At 41.2% G+C, this 17,500-nt stretch overlaps 2 protein-coding genes and 1 long non-coding RNA gene across 4 annotated transcripts in view; 2 read left to right on the forward strand and 1 right to left on the reverse strand.

Annotated features, from left to right (window-relative positions):
- The window catches only part of LOC132891630 (gamma-glutamylaminecyclotransferase-like), a 51,704-nt gene extending 43,927 nt beyond the window's left edge, over positions 1–7,777 (forward strand). The window contains exons 2-3 of the mRNA XM_060929394.1: positions 6,944–6,993; positions 7,171–7,777. Coding sequence (XP_060785377.1) covers positions 6,967–6,993; positions 7,171–7,671 — 528 coding nt within the window. The 5' untranslated portion in view covers positions 6,944–6,966 and the 3' untranslated portion in view covers positions 7,672–7,777. The remainder of the gene's footprint in view (positions 1–6,943; positions 6,994–7,170) is intronic.
- LOC132891631 (uncharacterized) overlaps positions 1–17,500 on the reverse strand; it is a 123,839-nt gene that overhangs the window by 99,228 nt on the left and 7,111 nt on the right. The window lies entirely within an intron of this gene.
- LOC132891628 (uncharacterized) overlaps positions 12,838–17,500 on the forward strand; it is a 46,743-nt gene continuing 42,080 nt past the window's right edge. The window contains exon 1 of the mRNA XM_060929393.1: positions 12,838–12,895. The gene's annotated coding sequence lies outside the window, so the exon portion shown is untranslated. The remainder of the gene's footprint in view (positions 12,896–17,500) is intronic.

Consider the following 17,500-nt stretch of genomic DNA (forward strand, 5'->3'; position numbering starts at 1 on the left):
CTAATTCTTTTTAAAAATGTTAATCTGATGATCCGCTGATACGGTCTAATGTAAACCCCACCTAAGTCACAGAAAGAAATCTAGCACACATCCAAGCGAGTACCAGAGTTGTTTCTTTGATGTAAGACAGCGCTTCCCTTTGCACATCCCAATCTATATTGATGGCTCAAAAACGGATACTTGTGTGTCGTCAGCAATGGTAGTCGCTTCTAACCAGCGTGGAATACGCATCCCAAACCTGTGCTCTATTTTTACAGCCGAAGCCCAAGCCTTGCTCTTGGGTCTTGAATACATAGAAGAGTCCAATCAACAAAAATCTTTAATTTGCACAGACTCTAGATCATGCCTTCAGGCATTGGAATTTTTAAAGACTGATCACCCCCTGATTACCAAAATACTTGAAAAAGTGGATCACCTAACTAAACTTAACAAGGACATTATTTTTTGCTGGGTCCCTGGTCACGTTGGCCTGAGTGGTAATGAAAAGGCAGACAGTGCTGCTAAAGGAGCCCTGAATGAAGACGTTTCTCAGTGCCAAATCCCTGTCTCTGACATTAAACCTGTGCTTTGTTCTTACATAAGTGATATATGGCAAGCCGAATGGGATGAATGTGCTGGAAATAAGCTGCATGACATATGTAATACAGTGAAACAAGTGATAACCCAGTCATTTTCATGCAGACATGATCAAGTTGTGTACACAAGGTGTAGAATTGGACATTCTAGACTCACCCATGGTTTTTTTATTAACTGGAGGTGAACCTCCCCTTTGTGATCTTTGTGGTAGTCTCTTATCAATTAAGCATATTTTATCTTGCTCTGCCCTTAGAGTAAAAAGACAAATTTTTTTAAAGAAGATACTATATTTGATATTTTTAATAAGGTCCCACCTTTAAAGGTTTTAAACTTTAAAAAAAAAAAAAAAGTGTATTGATGTGAACAAACTTAATGTATTTATTTATTTGATTGTTGGTTTTGAATATGTCAAGTTAAATTTATTACCTGTATTTGCCATGAAATAGCCGCAGCTGCTTAACTGGCAATAAACGAAAACAAACAAACAATCTTATTGAGGTATTTCACTCACGTGACCAAGTCATGTGATACTGCCATTTTGGACGGCACGGCTCGAATCAGTTTGAATGCGAGGAAGGCGACAAACAAAAAACATAAAAGAAAAAGGAGCGAGATGCAGAAAACACCTTCACTATCCAGCGACGTAGGGCATTTACAGGGCGAGCAGAGGGAGAGGTATTTGCAAAAATTGAGGTTAGCAGGCTTGGAGAACGACGTTTACCTGCTTCCACCAGGATTGTTCACTGACAGCTAAGGTTTGTTCACATTTTCATTTACTTTTGGTCCTCAAGATAAACAAAATGTTAAATGTCATTGAAATAACTTCTTAGTCTGTTGAGACATGGCCCGTTAAGTTTTTCCTTTACTGTATTTACTAGTTTACTGAGCGCGCTCCGGGGCTGGCTGGCGCTAGCTAGCTAGCGCGCTCCGGGGCTGGCTGGCGCTAGCGCGCTCCGGGGCTGGCTGGCGCTAGCGCGCTCCGGGGCTGGCTGGCGCTAGCGCGCTCCGGGGCTGGCTGGCGCTAGCGCGCTCCGGGGCTGGCTGGCGCTAGCTAGCTAGTAAATACAGTAAAGGAAAAACTTGAGACTGAAAGGTTTTAACAGTCATCCAAATGACTGAACGTAAACGTTGCTACAGTAACATACTAGGCACTATGATGTTGACATTAGCTAGCTTGCCGTTCAAAATGGCGGACACCGGGGCGTCACATGACCCTGTGACGTCAGGTGAAAAACCTCAATAGCCATGCTCTGATCTAATCCCCTTCACAACGTCGACGTTAACGTTAGCTGTCTCGTCCTGTGTATTCTCAACAGTATCACTCAGACTGCTATTACCACCATCGGATTCAGGAGTTTTCCTCTTGGCAGGGGAAACTTCTGCCACTGCACTTGTACGTTTTAGCCAGCGGTCCAGGTTTGTTTTACAGCGAAAGTCCGAGAGAGGAAGTATGTGTGTGAACTGTCTGTGTCTGCTGTTTTTTTTTTTTTTTTTTCCTTGAGTAGGCTATGGGGGGAGAGGGGGGTCAGTCAGTAAAAGGAGGGTTCAATTCAAGTAACCTTGAGAACAGAAGGTAGTCACGCATTCACACTGATCCATTATTAGATTGACTTTGTCAGGCAATGCAGTAATGTGTGCGCGAATCTCTCGCATTAGAATCGTTAAAGGTGTGGGAATTTAAAAAAAAAAAAAAAGCGTGATATCCACAATCCCGCGCCCAAATTCAGGCCCTGAAAGGTACTGTTTATCTTGAGAAATCGCAATTGTTTGGTGGATTTTGCTTAAACTTTAAATGACTTTCACATAAACTGCGAATACAGATTTTCTTTTCGCAAATTGGAATAAAACTTCGCAATTTGCGGACGTGCGAGCGGCTAGCGTGAGCCCAGCAAATCTTAATATAAAACATGTTTAGCTCCTGGGCGTTAGGGCTGAATCTGATGAGAAGCCCTCCATGTTCTGTCATTTAGCCCAACCATGGTTCTGACAGTCCCCCATGCTGAGCCCAGGCTGTTGCTACTCAGTTTGAGCTCTACTTTGTGTTTATAATCCAGCTTGGCTTTCCTTATTTCTAATTTAAATTCCTTTTGAATGATTTTTTAGCACCGGAATGTTGTTTTGCTTAAATGCCTGCTTTTTCTTGTTTAACAAAGCTTTGAGATGTTTGCTAACCCAGGGCTGCTTGTTGGAGTAGATTTTAACAACTTTAGTGGGGATGACTGTGGCCTCACAGTAATTCACCCATGAGCTGACCACATCCGTGAGCATATTTATGTCCTGGGATGACTGGATGAACTCCTCCCATACAGTACAGTCCAGACATCCCTGCAGGGTCAGCGTAGCCTCCTCTGTCCACACTTTCACTGTTCTTGTGGTCACTTTCCCCCTTTGTAAGCATGTGCGGTAAGCTGGAATGAGGTGCACACAGCTGTGCTCAGCGGAGCCCGGGGGGGGAGAGGGATGGAGTTGTAGGCACCTTTAATTGTGCTGTAGCATTGGTCAAGTGTCTTCCCTTTTCTAGTAGGGCAGTGAACGCATTTATGGAAGCACCCGAGTACTTTATCTAACGAACAGTGATTAAAGTCATCTAGGATAAGGTTAGGGGCATCAGGAGAAAGCGCCTGTAGTTTATGTACCATCTGCTGGATCAGGTCCAACGCAGAGCTTTCATTTGCTTTCGGATGAATATAAGCAACTTTTATGAAGATCTGTGGGAATTCCCGTGGCAGGTACAGAGGACGCACGGAAACGGAGAGCAGTTCAATGTCTTTAGTACACAGTTTTTCTCTTACTAGTGTTATTCTGCACCAGCGCTCGTTTATGTACAAACACACACCGCCTCCATGCATCTTACCGGTAGCCAAGGCAACCCGGTCTGTGCGTAATGGCACCCCAAAACCATCAATCACCAGGTTGCTGTCAGAGTCCATTTCCCCTAGCCATGTTTCAGTCAGGGCCAGTATACAGGCGTTTTTAAACTCATGCTGGTAGTGGACAAGAGTTAGCAAATCGTCTGTTTTATTTCAGAGAGATTGAACGTTGGCCAAGATAATAGAGGGCAAAGGAATGCACGATAAGAGCCGTCTTGCTCGCTCACGTACCCTTCCTCGCTTCCTTATTTTGCGACAAGAAGAGCTGGAAAAGTTCCCCTTTGTATTGTCCGCGTAGAAGTCTGCGATGTTAGGAAACTGTAAATCCGGGGGTGGTCCCGTGCCTGTGGAGTTTTCAAAACTTATGCCGCTTTTCCACGACCAACGCGGCCGAGTTGGGCTGAGCCGTGCCGTGCTGAGTCGAGCTGAGTGGGGCTGTTGGGGTTGCATTTCGACCAGCGCTCGAAACTAACGGTGTCCCGACGTCCCGGGGACCATAAAAAATGTCATCGGGACACAAAATTATCATATCTGGGACAATCCCGGGACAATGGGGAAAAAAATAGATCTAGAAAAAAAGTTCTACATTAAAGGTGCAGTACAAGATTTTGGAATAACGGTTCCCGCAAGCCATATTTTGACAAGAAACACTCCCACCCCCCGCGTCTCCACCCCTCCTCCCCCTTATAAAGCCTGAGAAAGTCCGGCTTTATAATGGGTGTCTATTGCGTTACACACCAGTGGAGCTCAAGTTAGAGTGTAAAGAGCTTGGAAAAATAGCTCAAACTTTCTCATTTAAACTGTGTTTTCAGCCCCAATTTTCACTCCACACACACAATTTTCTCAAAAGTAGTAGCCACACTTGTCCTGATTCACACAATGTGTCTACCTGAGCGATAGGATTTACAGTTTTTGAATGAGAAGCCTGAAAGTAACGAGAGCACAGCCGCGCAGCCTCATAGACTCCCATTATAAACGTGGCAGAAAAGTCACTCGTTTTTAACTCGCTCTAGTGACCTCATTTTTTACACTACAGACAAAAAAAAAAAATTACATCCGTGTGTTCAGGAGAGCCTTGTGGCGCTCACTGTGAAAGAATTTTGTGAATATCTCCTTCCGTTTTCGTGTAAATCCCCGTTGTTTGGAAGGAGCGCACTGAAAGAATCCTGCGCTCTGTGCGACACTCTGCTCGCTCTCACACACAGAAGGGCCGGGCTGGTCGCGGGCTTCAGTCTGATTCACGTGTCAGTATCCAATCATTTTGAGGTGGTACCTCGATATGATTGGATGGCGTTTTTCCTTTATTTTACACTGTAGACTGGATTAAAATATATTTCGTTTTTTGGGTCAAACCTTCTATTGTACTGCTTGCAACATGGGTGTGCATTTCATCCATTGATGGTATGGCTGATGGCTTTCAAAACATCTCTGAATGGGGCAACAGGTATATTACATAAAAATGGATAACTGTAATGGTGAAAATGATAAGTTGGCCTTATATATGCCAACAGATATTCAAGGTATAAGTAGATGAAACTAACATAAAAGGGGTCTTATTTTCAGCTAAAGTGTACTGCAGATGTAGTGAGTTGAAACATTTTCTGAATGAGCTAGTTGGCCCCTTTTAAATAAACGGGTATCTATTCATACAGTGAGATCGCCAAAGTTTAATAAACTGAAAATGCAATAACTAATTTTGAAGTAGATGATGTATTGGACATGTCTCACTTGTGTTTTGTGACTTATTGTAAAAATGATATAAAGGGTTCAAAATCGTATAGTTACAAATATAATAATAACTTCATATGATAATATTAACCACTGGTTATTTCAGAGAGGAAAAAAATGGGGACACTATTGCTTCCATTCGGGACGATACAACACAGAATTCGGGACCACTGGGGGACACAAAGAAAAAAAGTTAATTTCGAGTCCTGATTTCGACTACAACCGTGCTGAACCGTGCTGGCTGGAAGTGGGTGGACACATTGGGTGGAGTTAGCAAAAGTGGGTGGACGTCACGTGATGTCGTTAGGCGGCGCAAACAGTGACATCAGTGATCTTTTAAGCGGTAGTCTCACAACCCGGATAGTAAACAATAAACATGGAGGACATGGAGTTGTTAGTGTTGCTGGTCTTGGTGCTGTGGCTTGTTGTCACAGACAACGCCAACAGATACTGGCAAGAGCGTATAGATGAGGCGAGGCGCATAAGGCTTCAGAAATTCTCGTAATTCGTAATTATTCTTCTTCCGGGTTTACGGTGTTTACAGATCCCAGCGTGCTCGCGGGGCGTGTGTGGGCATGTGAGGACACTCCTCCTCACCAATCAGTGCACAGGGGAGTGTCTCCTCACGCCCCTAGCCCCACTCGGCTCGGTTTGGCTCGCTTCAGCCCCACTCCAAAACCGTGCGAGTTTTGGGTGCTGAGTAGGGCTGAAGCGAGCGGAGTCGTGCTGCTCTGAGGTAGTCAAAACGCGAGCCGTGTCGGGCTGAAGTGAGCTGAAAAAGGGTAGTGGAAAAGGGCCATTAGAAGGTCTCTAGTGTGTAGTATTCTGGTCGGTTTCAACGTAGTATGCAATCCTGCTCCCAGATGGGCCCATAGCACCACCAGTGCGAACACAACAATCCACTCCATATCGGTTGAACGACCGATTTGATTCGGTGGTGGCAAGATGTGGCTTGATGGTAACTAATATTGTGGCAAGCGACACTTGACAAAACAAATGCCAAACAAACCAACATCTCAACACTGCTACTACTGCCAGTCACTGCGTGCGCATGCGCCCTCCTAAGTGGCCCAAGCTATCTGTCGTTAAGTGTGAGTTTGTCATGTTTCTTCCAAATACCAAACATGGCAAACAAAATATCTCAAGATTTTGTCCAAACCAAAAAACATTCAATTTTTTTTGTTCTGTCATGTGTCCCATTTTCTGTAATTTGTACTTTTAAAGTGACATTATGTGCTTACTCTATCTAGTGTTTAATAATCTTTAGGTTTCTCCAGAAAATCTGAAGTATTTTCTGAATTAGCCGGCTCAAAAAAAAAAAAGTCGGTGGCTCTGGAATTTGCAGGGGCAAAGTCTCTCTCTCACACACCCCACCCTCAGAAATTTTTTTTTTTTAATTTACATGCCTTCTGGTGCATTCTCAGTGAATAAATTACTAACCATTTCTCTGTAAAATACTTGCAAAATCTGTGTGAAATTTCCCTCCAGATGTGTGTGCTTGGCTTTCTCAGTTCCCTTTTTTTTTTTTTTGCGAGTCAGTGCAGACCATCTGTGTAGGGGGAGAAAACCGCAGGGTGCCGGTGCTTGTGGACATCTCTGCCTTATTTTACAAGTTGTAGAATATGTTAAAGTAAATGGATGGTGGTTTAAGAGTGACTTAAGGGTCTTTTTGATTTTCAGTCCTAGACTTCTGTTGTATTAACACTTCATTTTTCAAATTAAGCTGATGTAGCACCAAAAAGCTTATGATCACTTTTTTTATATTACAGGACTTTTACTCTTGGATGCTTGGATGCACAGGTTAATTCCTATAATTCTGGTAAGCAGTCGTCTTTGTCAAATTTTCCGATACCATTAAGTTTAATTGCAAGAATACAAATTTTCACCTTCACTCCTCAGTTATAATGTGAAGGGTTCTGATCGTTATTTTTGTTGGGACCAACACTAGAGAAATTAAAGATTGTTATTCATAATATTGTTTTGTTTCTCCTAAAAGGGGGTGCTTAGCTTTCTGAAACCAGCTACTCAGATGGCATATGTTTTCATGTATGGCACTCTTAAAATGGGCCAGCCCAACTGCAACATAATGCTGGACACCACCAAAGGCACTGCCAAGTTCCTTGGTCGTGCTTGCACTGTTGATAAATACCCCCTGGTGATAGCAGGCAAGTACAATATCCCTTTCCTCCTCAATGTGCCTAAAGAGGGACAACGTGTCCAGGGGGAACTCTACAGTGTGGATGACCAAATGCTGAAGTTCCTTGATTGGTTTGAAAAGTGTCCACATATGTATCAGCGAACAAAGATCCTGCTTGAGGTTGAGGAGTGGGTTGGAGAGGGAACATCTCAAGTGGGCAAGACTATTGATGCCTTTGTGTACAGTACGACCACTTACGAACCTGAGTGGCTCCAGTATCCTACCTTCAATAGCTATGATGCATATGGGGACCATGGTCTGCAGTATGTGTCTCGTGAAGCCAGAGAATCTGCTGACTAACTTTGACTGACCAGTTCCTCTGCAGGGATCCACACAGCCATGCACACAGATTTCAGAGTGACAGTTCATTCCATTCTGTTTTGGAAAATAAAGATTTTGAATACCAGTTTTTTTCTGCCTGTGCATCAGTTTATTCTGTTAGCTGCATTCCAGTTTCTTTAAACCAAGGATCTAATGGGAGAAATTGGACGGCCAGGTGGGTACAATTATGGTTTGAGCTAGAGTCTTGACAGACATAGATCTACAGGAACAGGTTTTAAACTACTGGTACTATATGGCCTTACCATTAAGGCCTGTATAACTACACATGGGTGACACACCATTGCATAGTACACTTGTTGGTGAGCCTGTTCTGGTGAAATCAGGACTGTTTTCGCTCTGCATTCACAATTGAGCCACAAACACTTTTTTTTTTTTTTTAAAAACATTAGATATTGATAAATATCTAGATAAATATGACCTGCTATTATGCCAAAGGTTGCATAAATTTGCAGAGTGAGAATGTATGTGAAAAAGAATTAATACTGAATTGAATACTCTTTTTTTTTTTTTTTTTTTTTTTTAATTAAATTTTTAATCAAGCTCCAACTCCTGAATTTAGTGGAAAATGTGTTGAACAGCAATGGCTTTTTTCTTTAATGTATGAGTAGTGGTAATGATTACTGTTCTTTCTGAAGCAAACACATTAAAGTGCATATTCTGGACATATATATAATATATGAAAGAATGTGCCTTTACACAGGGGTTCCCAAACTTTTCCATGCCAAGACCCCCCAAACAGCATTAGCTTCTGGCTGGGGACCCCCTTTGCAAACCCACAGACAATGTAAAGAAACATCAACTTTTAGAATGTTTTCTTACTTTTATTCAATAGTCAATAATTGTTACATTTGTTTAGAATATTATTAACTAACATATTTTCAACACAAATATTTTCGCACTGAACAATAAACTGTATAACCTCCTGTAGTACCTGATTCAACTCGTTATCCATCCTTTTTGCGACCAGTGCCTCGCGATGGAGCATGCAGTGTGTGGCCACTACATGCAGGGCCTTCTGCTTAATGAGAGCGGTCACTCCACTGATCTTCCCGGTCATTGCCGCGGCTCCGTCCGAACACCCCCACACACAACGGGTCCAGTCCAATCCGTTAGACTCGATGTCATCGTCCAAAACTTGAAAAATGTCTTTCCCAGTAGTTCTTCTTTCAAGTGCTTTACAAAATAGTATTTCCTCCACAAATCTTTTCTGTGAAATAAATCTGATGTACACAAGCAGTTGGGCCTCATTGGATAAATCTGTGCTGTCATCCAGCTGAAGTGCAAAGTATTCGCTGGCTCTCACCTGCTCCAACAGCTGAGCAGATACGTCTTGAGCCATGTCACCAATCCGTCGGCTCACGGTGTTCTCAGAGAGTGGGACAGCATCGGGTTTTTTTTTTTGGGCAGCATCCTCACCAAGTAATTCTCGGACAATGTCTTTGGTGGCTGGTAAAATCAAATCTTCTCCAATTGAGTGAGGTTTTTTAGCATGAGCAATGTGGTACGAAGCTAAAAATGATGCCTTCAGGGCCCGCTCGGGGACAGTAGCTTGCTGGGTGAATGCAGCAGATTGCCTGACCAAATGCTTTTCTTTGCGTCTTGCGAAAATATGAGGCAGCATACATTAAGTATGGCTTTACAGCCATACTTAATGTATGCTGCCTCATATTTTCGGATTTTAGTTGGCCAGGACTACTTAGTTTTTTTTCGCAGCAGTGTCCTCCACAGCAGGGCTGTTGGTTTGTTCCTTCGGTCTCTTCTTCAAAAACCTGTCCATTTTGCGCTAGCAATACGCTAGCTCGAGGAGCAAAGCAGCTTGATAAATGGCGCAAACCGCAACGTCACAGGCAATCGGAGAGATGAGCATGGCAAAAAACGTTTTGATATGATGTATTATTAATAATTATATTTTATAATAATGATTAAAAACTAATTACAATATATTTAATAATTTTAAAAAAGTATATATTTTTTTTGCAATTTTATCGTCCCTCCAACTTTCTGAGGCCCCCCTAGCGGCCCCCACTTTGAAAACCAGAAGGGTAATTTTGCACAAGGCCATCTGTCTACAGCAGAAAAAAAATAAAATAAAACGCGTCTGGAAAAATCCCAAGAGAGTCTGGAGCCAGATTCGTGACATCACCTGCGGAAGCGCCAGCAGGCTGCGCGAGCTTTGCACGGTTTCAGTGCACAGTCTGTGTAGACTAAGCGCTCCCATTTCTCTCTTTTGTCCGGTCTTTTGGAAAACGATGAGTACTAATCCCATCAAGATTGGTGTTGCTACACCCTCCTACGATACATCTGTTCACCATTTTAATAATTACGTGATAACATTGAAGAAATTTGCAGAAAACCACCAGGTCGTTTTCTCATAAACAAACCAGCGCTGACGTAGGATTCAGAAGGAGGCGTCCCGCACGCGACGTCACGAAAATCAATGTTTGCCGGGAAATCCAAATGCCAAGTTTTTTTGGTGGCAGACGAATTCGCCTCAAATGGCTTGATGTCAACTGAATTTTTCTAGTATCGCGCAAGGTAAAAACATTGTACAAAATGTGACAGATATTTGACCAAAGTTTAATATAAAATAGGAGAATTACATTGGTCTTGCTCCTGAATTTACCCGTGATGTGCACTTTTAAATGTTTGGTTCCAAAATGTGATAAGTGCCTTTTTTTTTTTTTTAAATAAAGTTTCCACCAAAAGAAGTTTGGCATTTGATCACTGTTCAAAGTTCCAAAATCAGTTTTATGCAAAATGATATTTGCCATGTTTCTCTGCATTGTACATCCCCTTTCTTTCCAAAACGTGACCAACACCACCACAGATTTTCCACATAATGCACCATCTCCACTTCCTCAATCACAGTGTACTGTTCAAATGCAGAAACAGTAATGGCAGTTCCCACCGACTGTCAACCTTGTGGAAAATCCCTGCCTTTTAGTGAGATTTTAGTGATGGAATTAAACATTTTTCATCAATGTTTTATGTTAGCAGAGCTCACGTGTGCACTGAGTGGAGCCCCATGCTTAAGGGAATATGGTAATGCACTGACCCCCCCTTTTTTTTTTTTTAAGATATATATTGCTTTTGAGCGTACAATGTCCGTCTGTCTGAATGACTGACTAATGTGTACTACCCCAGGGAACCCAACCATAAGTGCAAGGCAATGTATCTCAAACATTTGACAACTGGGCAATGAAATTTGTATCTTTATTTACATAAGATAGATGGGTTTTTATCCAGTGCTTATTTTTAATTTGCTTTTTAAAAAACTAACATGGGATTATTGAATAAGAAACACACTTGACCACCAGACAACAGAATTTATTTAAAAAAAAAGTAAACTACAAATTAGCACTGGATTAAAAACCCATCTATCTGAGGTGTATGTGTGTGTATATATATGTGTGTGTGTGTGTGTATATATATATATATATATATATATATATATATATATATATATATATATATATATATATATATAATATAAAAATAAAATATGAGTGATTCCACGCTTATGGGTACTGAAATGGGGACATGAACTTATTTTTAAAAATTTGCCTAAAACCATTTCCTTTTTTTTTACCATCAGGTCACAAAACATGTAATCTTTAATGCATGATATGTTAAAAGATAACTTTAATTTTCTGAGATGTAATAAAAACATATTTATATGCCAATGTCAGAACGTAACAGAAGTGTTGTGGACATATATATTCTCAATTTTAACAATGTAGAATTACTTTTTGAAACATAGGAAGGTGATGTTTTAGCAAATATAATTAATAAACATGTGTAGTAGAATAAACATACACATTCTTTCAATAAGATTAACATGGTATATAGCTAGATTGTAATTAATTTGTAACAGACGCGAGATGGACAATCGTAACAGAAGTAATGGAACAGACATCATTTTGGAACTCATAGGCTTGACTTTGGCATATAAATGTTTTATTACATCTCAGAAAATGAGTTATCTTTTAACATATCATTCATTAAAGATTACATGTTTTGTGACCTGATGGTAAAAAAAGAAATGGTTTTAGGTGAATAAGTTCATGTCCCCATTTCAGTACCCATAAGTGTGGAATCACTCATATATATTACACACAAAGTGGTGCTTGAAAGTTTGTGAACCCTTTAGAATTTTCTATTTCTGCATAAATATGACCTAAACACCATCAGATTTTCACACAAGTCCTTAAAAGTAGATAACAGGGTTCCTACGCAGTATGGAAAAGTATGGAATTTGATTTTAGTATTTTCCAGGTCTGGAAAATTATGGAAAATGGAAATTAGGGTATGGAGAAATGTGTTTCCAGACCTTTGCCGCTACGTAGTAAAATGAAGCTCAACATTCCGACATTCAGTTGAATTTTGCCAAAGAAATGTGTTGAAATGCGGAGGGAGGGAAACGGGTGTTCTGTTGTACTGGCATGCGCTCCGCCACACCCCCTGAACCTGCTTGCTTCTTGCAAGACTTTGGACAAGACGCAGGAAAACCCCCTGCTACAAAACACCTCTTGAACACGCGTAAACACACATCATAGCTCCAGTCAGTGTAAAAATGCTTATGGCTTATTTGGCAGTGTTGCCAGAATTTGCTAGAAAAATAAGGCACATGGACCCTGAAAACAAGTGACCCAAGACAAAAAAAACTGCCAACAAATATATGAAGGCTGTGTACACAAACATACATAAACAAGTTACAACTCTCAATCACTATCCCCAAAACCCGCGACTTCTGATTTTTTTTTAAGCGACAAAAAAGCAAGCCCAAAGCCGCTTATAACAAGAATAGGCAACCCACGTATGTAGATCAACGTAGGCTATGTTAGGTATAGCCTACTACCAGAGAGAGGAATGTAAACTCTGCAATGGGTAAATGCACGTTTTCTGATGGATGGCTATCCAAACCAGAATACACAGCTTGGCTGAGAAAAGATCCCAAATGGCAAAGTAAGGCTAAATGCAAGCTTTGTATAAAATCATTTGATATTTCCAACATGGGGGAGGTGGCGATTTTAAGTCACATGAAGGGGAAGAAGCACCAGCGCTTGGTCACAGCATCATCGTCGAAAGTTTCAAGTTCTTTTTTTTTTTCTCATTCGAAAGTGGGGCCAAGTACAACAGAAACGCCAAGCAATGCACTCCTTCAGGCAACAAATGATGAACGGTAAGAATTTTATCTTATTATTCTAACAGCTACTCTTCAAGTGCGTAGTAAATATTTATTGAACATCTATCAGCAAACTTGAGCTCATTCTGGCTAACATTCCCTGGGAAACTATCCAGTGAAAACTGCCCATAAAATAAGTAACACAAGGTTATGTTGTAGATATTATATCGTCATTGTCAGCAGTGACTGGACCAGAATGGATGTCAGTTTGAGAACAGGCGGTGACTAATAAAATGTCTGTAAATTCTATTACTCTTTGAAAATTACACATGGATTTTAATAAACACATACAGTACTTTACAGTGATTAAAAGTGTGTATGCATTTTTTTTCGGGACATCCTGTATGTGCTTGACATCTTCACACACCTGTGTTTTAATGTCTTGAAGTGTGCATCAGATACGTGTGCGTCAGAGTGGCATCCTGTATTTTGTGTAATGTGTATATATATTTATGACAAAAACAGGGCACTGATACAAATTTTAGGCCAAGCTAAATATGGTATGCATTTTGGTGGTATGTCATAATGTGAGTACCGGTTTGATTTTCAAGTAATTCTTTTAAATATATGAGTAGTTGTTTGTTCGCTGAAGTCTCCAAACCTGAGAATTTGAGTATGGAAAAAGTCTGGAATTTTAAATTTGAAAATGTGTAGGAACCCTGAGATAAAGAGAACCCAGTTTCCAAATGAGACAAAATATTTTACTTGGTCATTTATTGAAGAAAATGATCCAATATTACATATCTGTGAGTGTCAAAAGTATGTGAACCTTTTGCTTTCAGTATCTGGTGTGACCCCCTTGTGCAGCAATAACTGCAACTAAACGTTTCCGGTAACTGATCAGTCCTGCACACCGGCTTGGAGGAATTTTAGCCCATTCCTCCATACAGAACAGCTTCAACTCTGGGATGTTGGTGGGTTTCCTCACATGAACTGCTCGCTTCAGGTCCTTCCACAACATTTCGATTGGATTAAGGTCAGGACTTTGACTTGGCCATTCCAAAACATTATTCTTCTTTAACCATTCTTTGGTAGAATGACTTGTGTGCTTAGGGTCGTTGTCTTGCTGCATGACCCACCTTCTCTTGGGATTCAGTTCGTGGACAAATGTCCTGACATTTTCCTTCAGAATTCGCTGGTATAATTCAGAATTCATTGTTCCATCAATGATGGCAAGCCGTCCTGGCCCTAGGGTTGCCACCATTTAGAAATGAAAATAAGAGACGCCCACCATGGCTCCTTGGGGCCATGACCACCATGGGCACGACTCCCATGGGGTGGGGTGCCCGCAGCAGTGGTATGTGTTTTTAGTAAAGGGGTGATCAAGAAAGCTACTAATATAACACTAATAAAATAAAAAAATTTTTCTAGGAAATGTATGTATTAATTAATTAATTTATTTATTTGTTACTATTATACCATACGCCACTGAAAACACTCGCCAACAGACTTTACAGTTTGCTCTGTAGTCGTCTCCACTCATGCTGTCCAGCCAAGGATGTGCCTCTTCCCACTCACGTCTGTATTTTTGTAAGCGTTTACGCTTTTGAGGACGTGGTGGAGTCCCAGGTGCAGCAGACATTTTTAAAAGGCCCGGGTTTTTTGAGCAGCGCCGGTGTGTATTGTCCGTCTCTAGACAACCGTGACAGCGCCGCACGCAGTGACGCAGGCAGCCAGACACAGATGCACAGAGCGTGACAGAGTGAAGGGGTTTGTGTCCTGGGTAGATCCCGCAACATAGTATTTCCTGTTTTATTTTGTTCATTATTGTTAGATTTAGCATTGATATGTGTGAGACAGACGTGTATTGGACATTTTATGAAAATACGGAACAAATCGCGTCCCGTATCGGTTCAAGACGGGACACAAGATTTAATTGCCAAATAAAGGACGATTCCATATTTTACGAGACGGGTGGCAACCCTACCTGGCCCAGATGCAGCAAAACGGGCCCAAACCATGATACTACCACCACCATATTCCACAGATGGGATAAGGTTCTTATGCTGAAATGCAGTGTTTTCCTTTCTCCAAACATAACACTTCTCATTTAAACCAAAAAGTTCTATTTTAGTCTCATCCGTCCACAGAACATTTTTCCAATAGCCTTCTGGCTTGTCCATGTGATCTTTAGCAAACTGCAGACAAGCAGCAATGTTCTTTTTGGAGAGTAGTGGCTTTCTCCTTGCAACCCTGCCATGCACACCACTGTTGTTCAGTGTTCTCCTGATGGTGGAGTCATGAACATTTTAACATTAGCCAATGTGAGAGAGGCCTTCAGTTGCTTAGAAGTTACCCTGGGGTCCTTTGTGACCTTCGCCGACTATTACACGCCTTGCTCTTGGAGTGATCTTTGTTGGTCGACCACTTCTGGGGAGGGTAACAATGGTCTTGAATTTCCTCCATTTGTACACAATCTGTCTGACTGTGGATTGGTGGAGTCCAAACTCTTTTTAGAGATGGTTTTGTAACCTTTTCCAGACTGATGAGCATCAAAAACACTTTCTGAGGTCCTCAGAAATCTCCTTTGTTCATGCCATGATACAATTCCACAAACATTGTGTTGTGAAGATCAGACTTTGATAGATCCCTGTTCTTTAAATAAAACGGTGCCCACTCACACCTGATTGTCGTCCCATTGATTGAAAACACCTGACTCTAATTTCACCTTCAAATTAACTGCTAATCCTCGAGGTTCACATACTTTTGCCACTCACAGATATGTAATATTGGATCATTTTCCTCAATAAATAAATGACCAAGTATAATATTTTTGTCTCATTTGTTTAACTGGGTTCTCTTTATCTACTTTTAGGACTTGTGTGAAAATCTGATCATGTTTTGGGTCATATTTATGCAGAAATATAGAAAATTCTAAAGGGTTCACAAACTTTCAAGCACCACTGTATGTCTGAGGTGATTTCTGTGGCACCTGCCATCAATGAACTATCTGATGTTAACATGTTGAGCTACATTGTACCAATCAGGAACTAAAAAAAAATGGGCATAAACACGTTTTAACACTACAAATATAAGTGGGTAACTGCAAGTTTTCTGAGAGCTGGCAAGTTTTGCCAGTGTTGTGGAACCGCCCCCAGGCATGATTGATGGTGTTTGTTTTTTATTTATATATATATATATATATATATATATATACACACACACACACACACACAGGGTGCGATTTGTAGGGGGGATGGGAGGGATTTCTCTCCTGGTTTTCCTATCCCTACCTTTGTTAAATTATTTTCATCTCTGGTGGGGACACGGACTATCCCCTCTTGATAGCGATAAATGCAGCTTAATACAAAATATATAATGTGTATATATATCTCACACACACACTATATATGTGTGGTGTGTGTGTGTGAGATATATGTATGTGTGATAAATAAATGTTTTAATTTATATATCACACATATTGTGATATATACACACACACACGTGTGTATGTGATGTATTTTTATATATCACGTGTGTGTGTGTATACAACCCCGTTTCCAAAAAAGTTGGGACAAATGTTCACAATAGAACATAGACAACATATCAAATGTCGAAAGTGAGACATTTTGAAATTTCATGCCAAATATTGGCTCATTTGAAATTTCATGACAGCAACACATCTCAAAGTTGGGACAGGGGCAATAAGAGGCTGGAAAAGTTAAAGGTACAAAAAAGGAACAGCTGGAGGACCAAATTGCAACTCATTAGGTCAATTGGCAATAGGTCATTAACATGACTGGGTATAAAAAGAGCATCTTGGAGTGGCAGCGGCTCTCAGAAGTAAAGATGGGAAGAGGATCACCAATCCCTCTAATTCTGCGCCGACAAATAGTGGAGCAATATCAGAAAGGAGTTCGACAGTGTAAAATTGCAAAGAGTTTGAACATATCCTCTACAGTGCATAATATCATCAAAAGATTCAGAGAATCTGGAAGAATCACTGTGCGTAAGGGTCAAGGCCGGAAAACCATACTGGGTGCCCGTGATCTTTGGGCCCTTAGACGGCACTGCATCACATACAGGCATGCTTCTGTATTGGAAATCACAAAATGGGCTCAGGAATATTTCCAGAGAACATTATCTGTGAACACAATTCACCGTGCCATCCGCCGTTGCCAGCTAAAACTCTATAGTTCAAAGAAGTAGCCGTATCTAAACACGATCCAGAAGCGCAGACGTCTTCTCTGGGCCAAGGCTCATTTAAAACGGACTGTGGCAAAGTGGAAAACTGTTCTGTGGTCAGACGAATCAAAATTTGAAGTTCTTTATGGAAATCAGGGACGCCGTGTCATTCGGACTAAAGAGGAGAAGGACGACCCAAGTTGTTATCAGTGCTCAGTTCAGAAGCCTGCATCTCTGATGGTATGGGGTTGCATTAGTGCATGTGGCATGGGCAGCTTGCACATCTGGAAAGGCACCATCAATGCTGAAAGGTATATCCAGGTTCTAGAGCAAGATATGCTCCCATCCAGACGACGTCTCTTTCAGGGAAGACCTTGCACTTTCCAACATGACAATGCCAAACCACATACTGCATCAATTACAGCATCATGGCTGCGTAGAAGAAGGGTCCGGGTACTGAACTGGCCAGCCTGCAGT

Source organism: Neoarius graeffei, chromosome 9 (genome assembly GCF_027579695.1).
Source record: "Neoarius graeffei isolate fNeoGra1 chromosome 9, fNeoGra1.pri, whole genome shotgun sequence".
NCBI classification, from domain to species: Eukaryota; Metazoa; Chordata; class Actinopteri; order Siluriformes; family Ariidae; genus Neoarius; species Neoarius graeffei.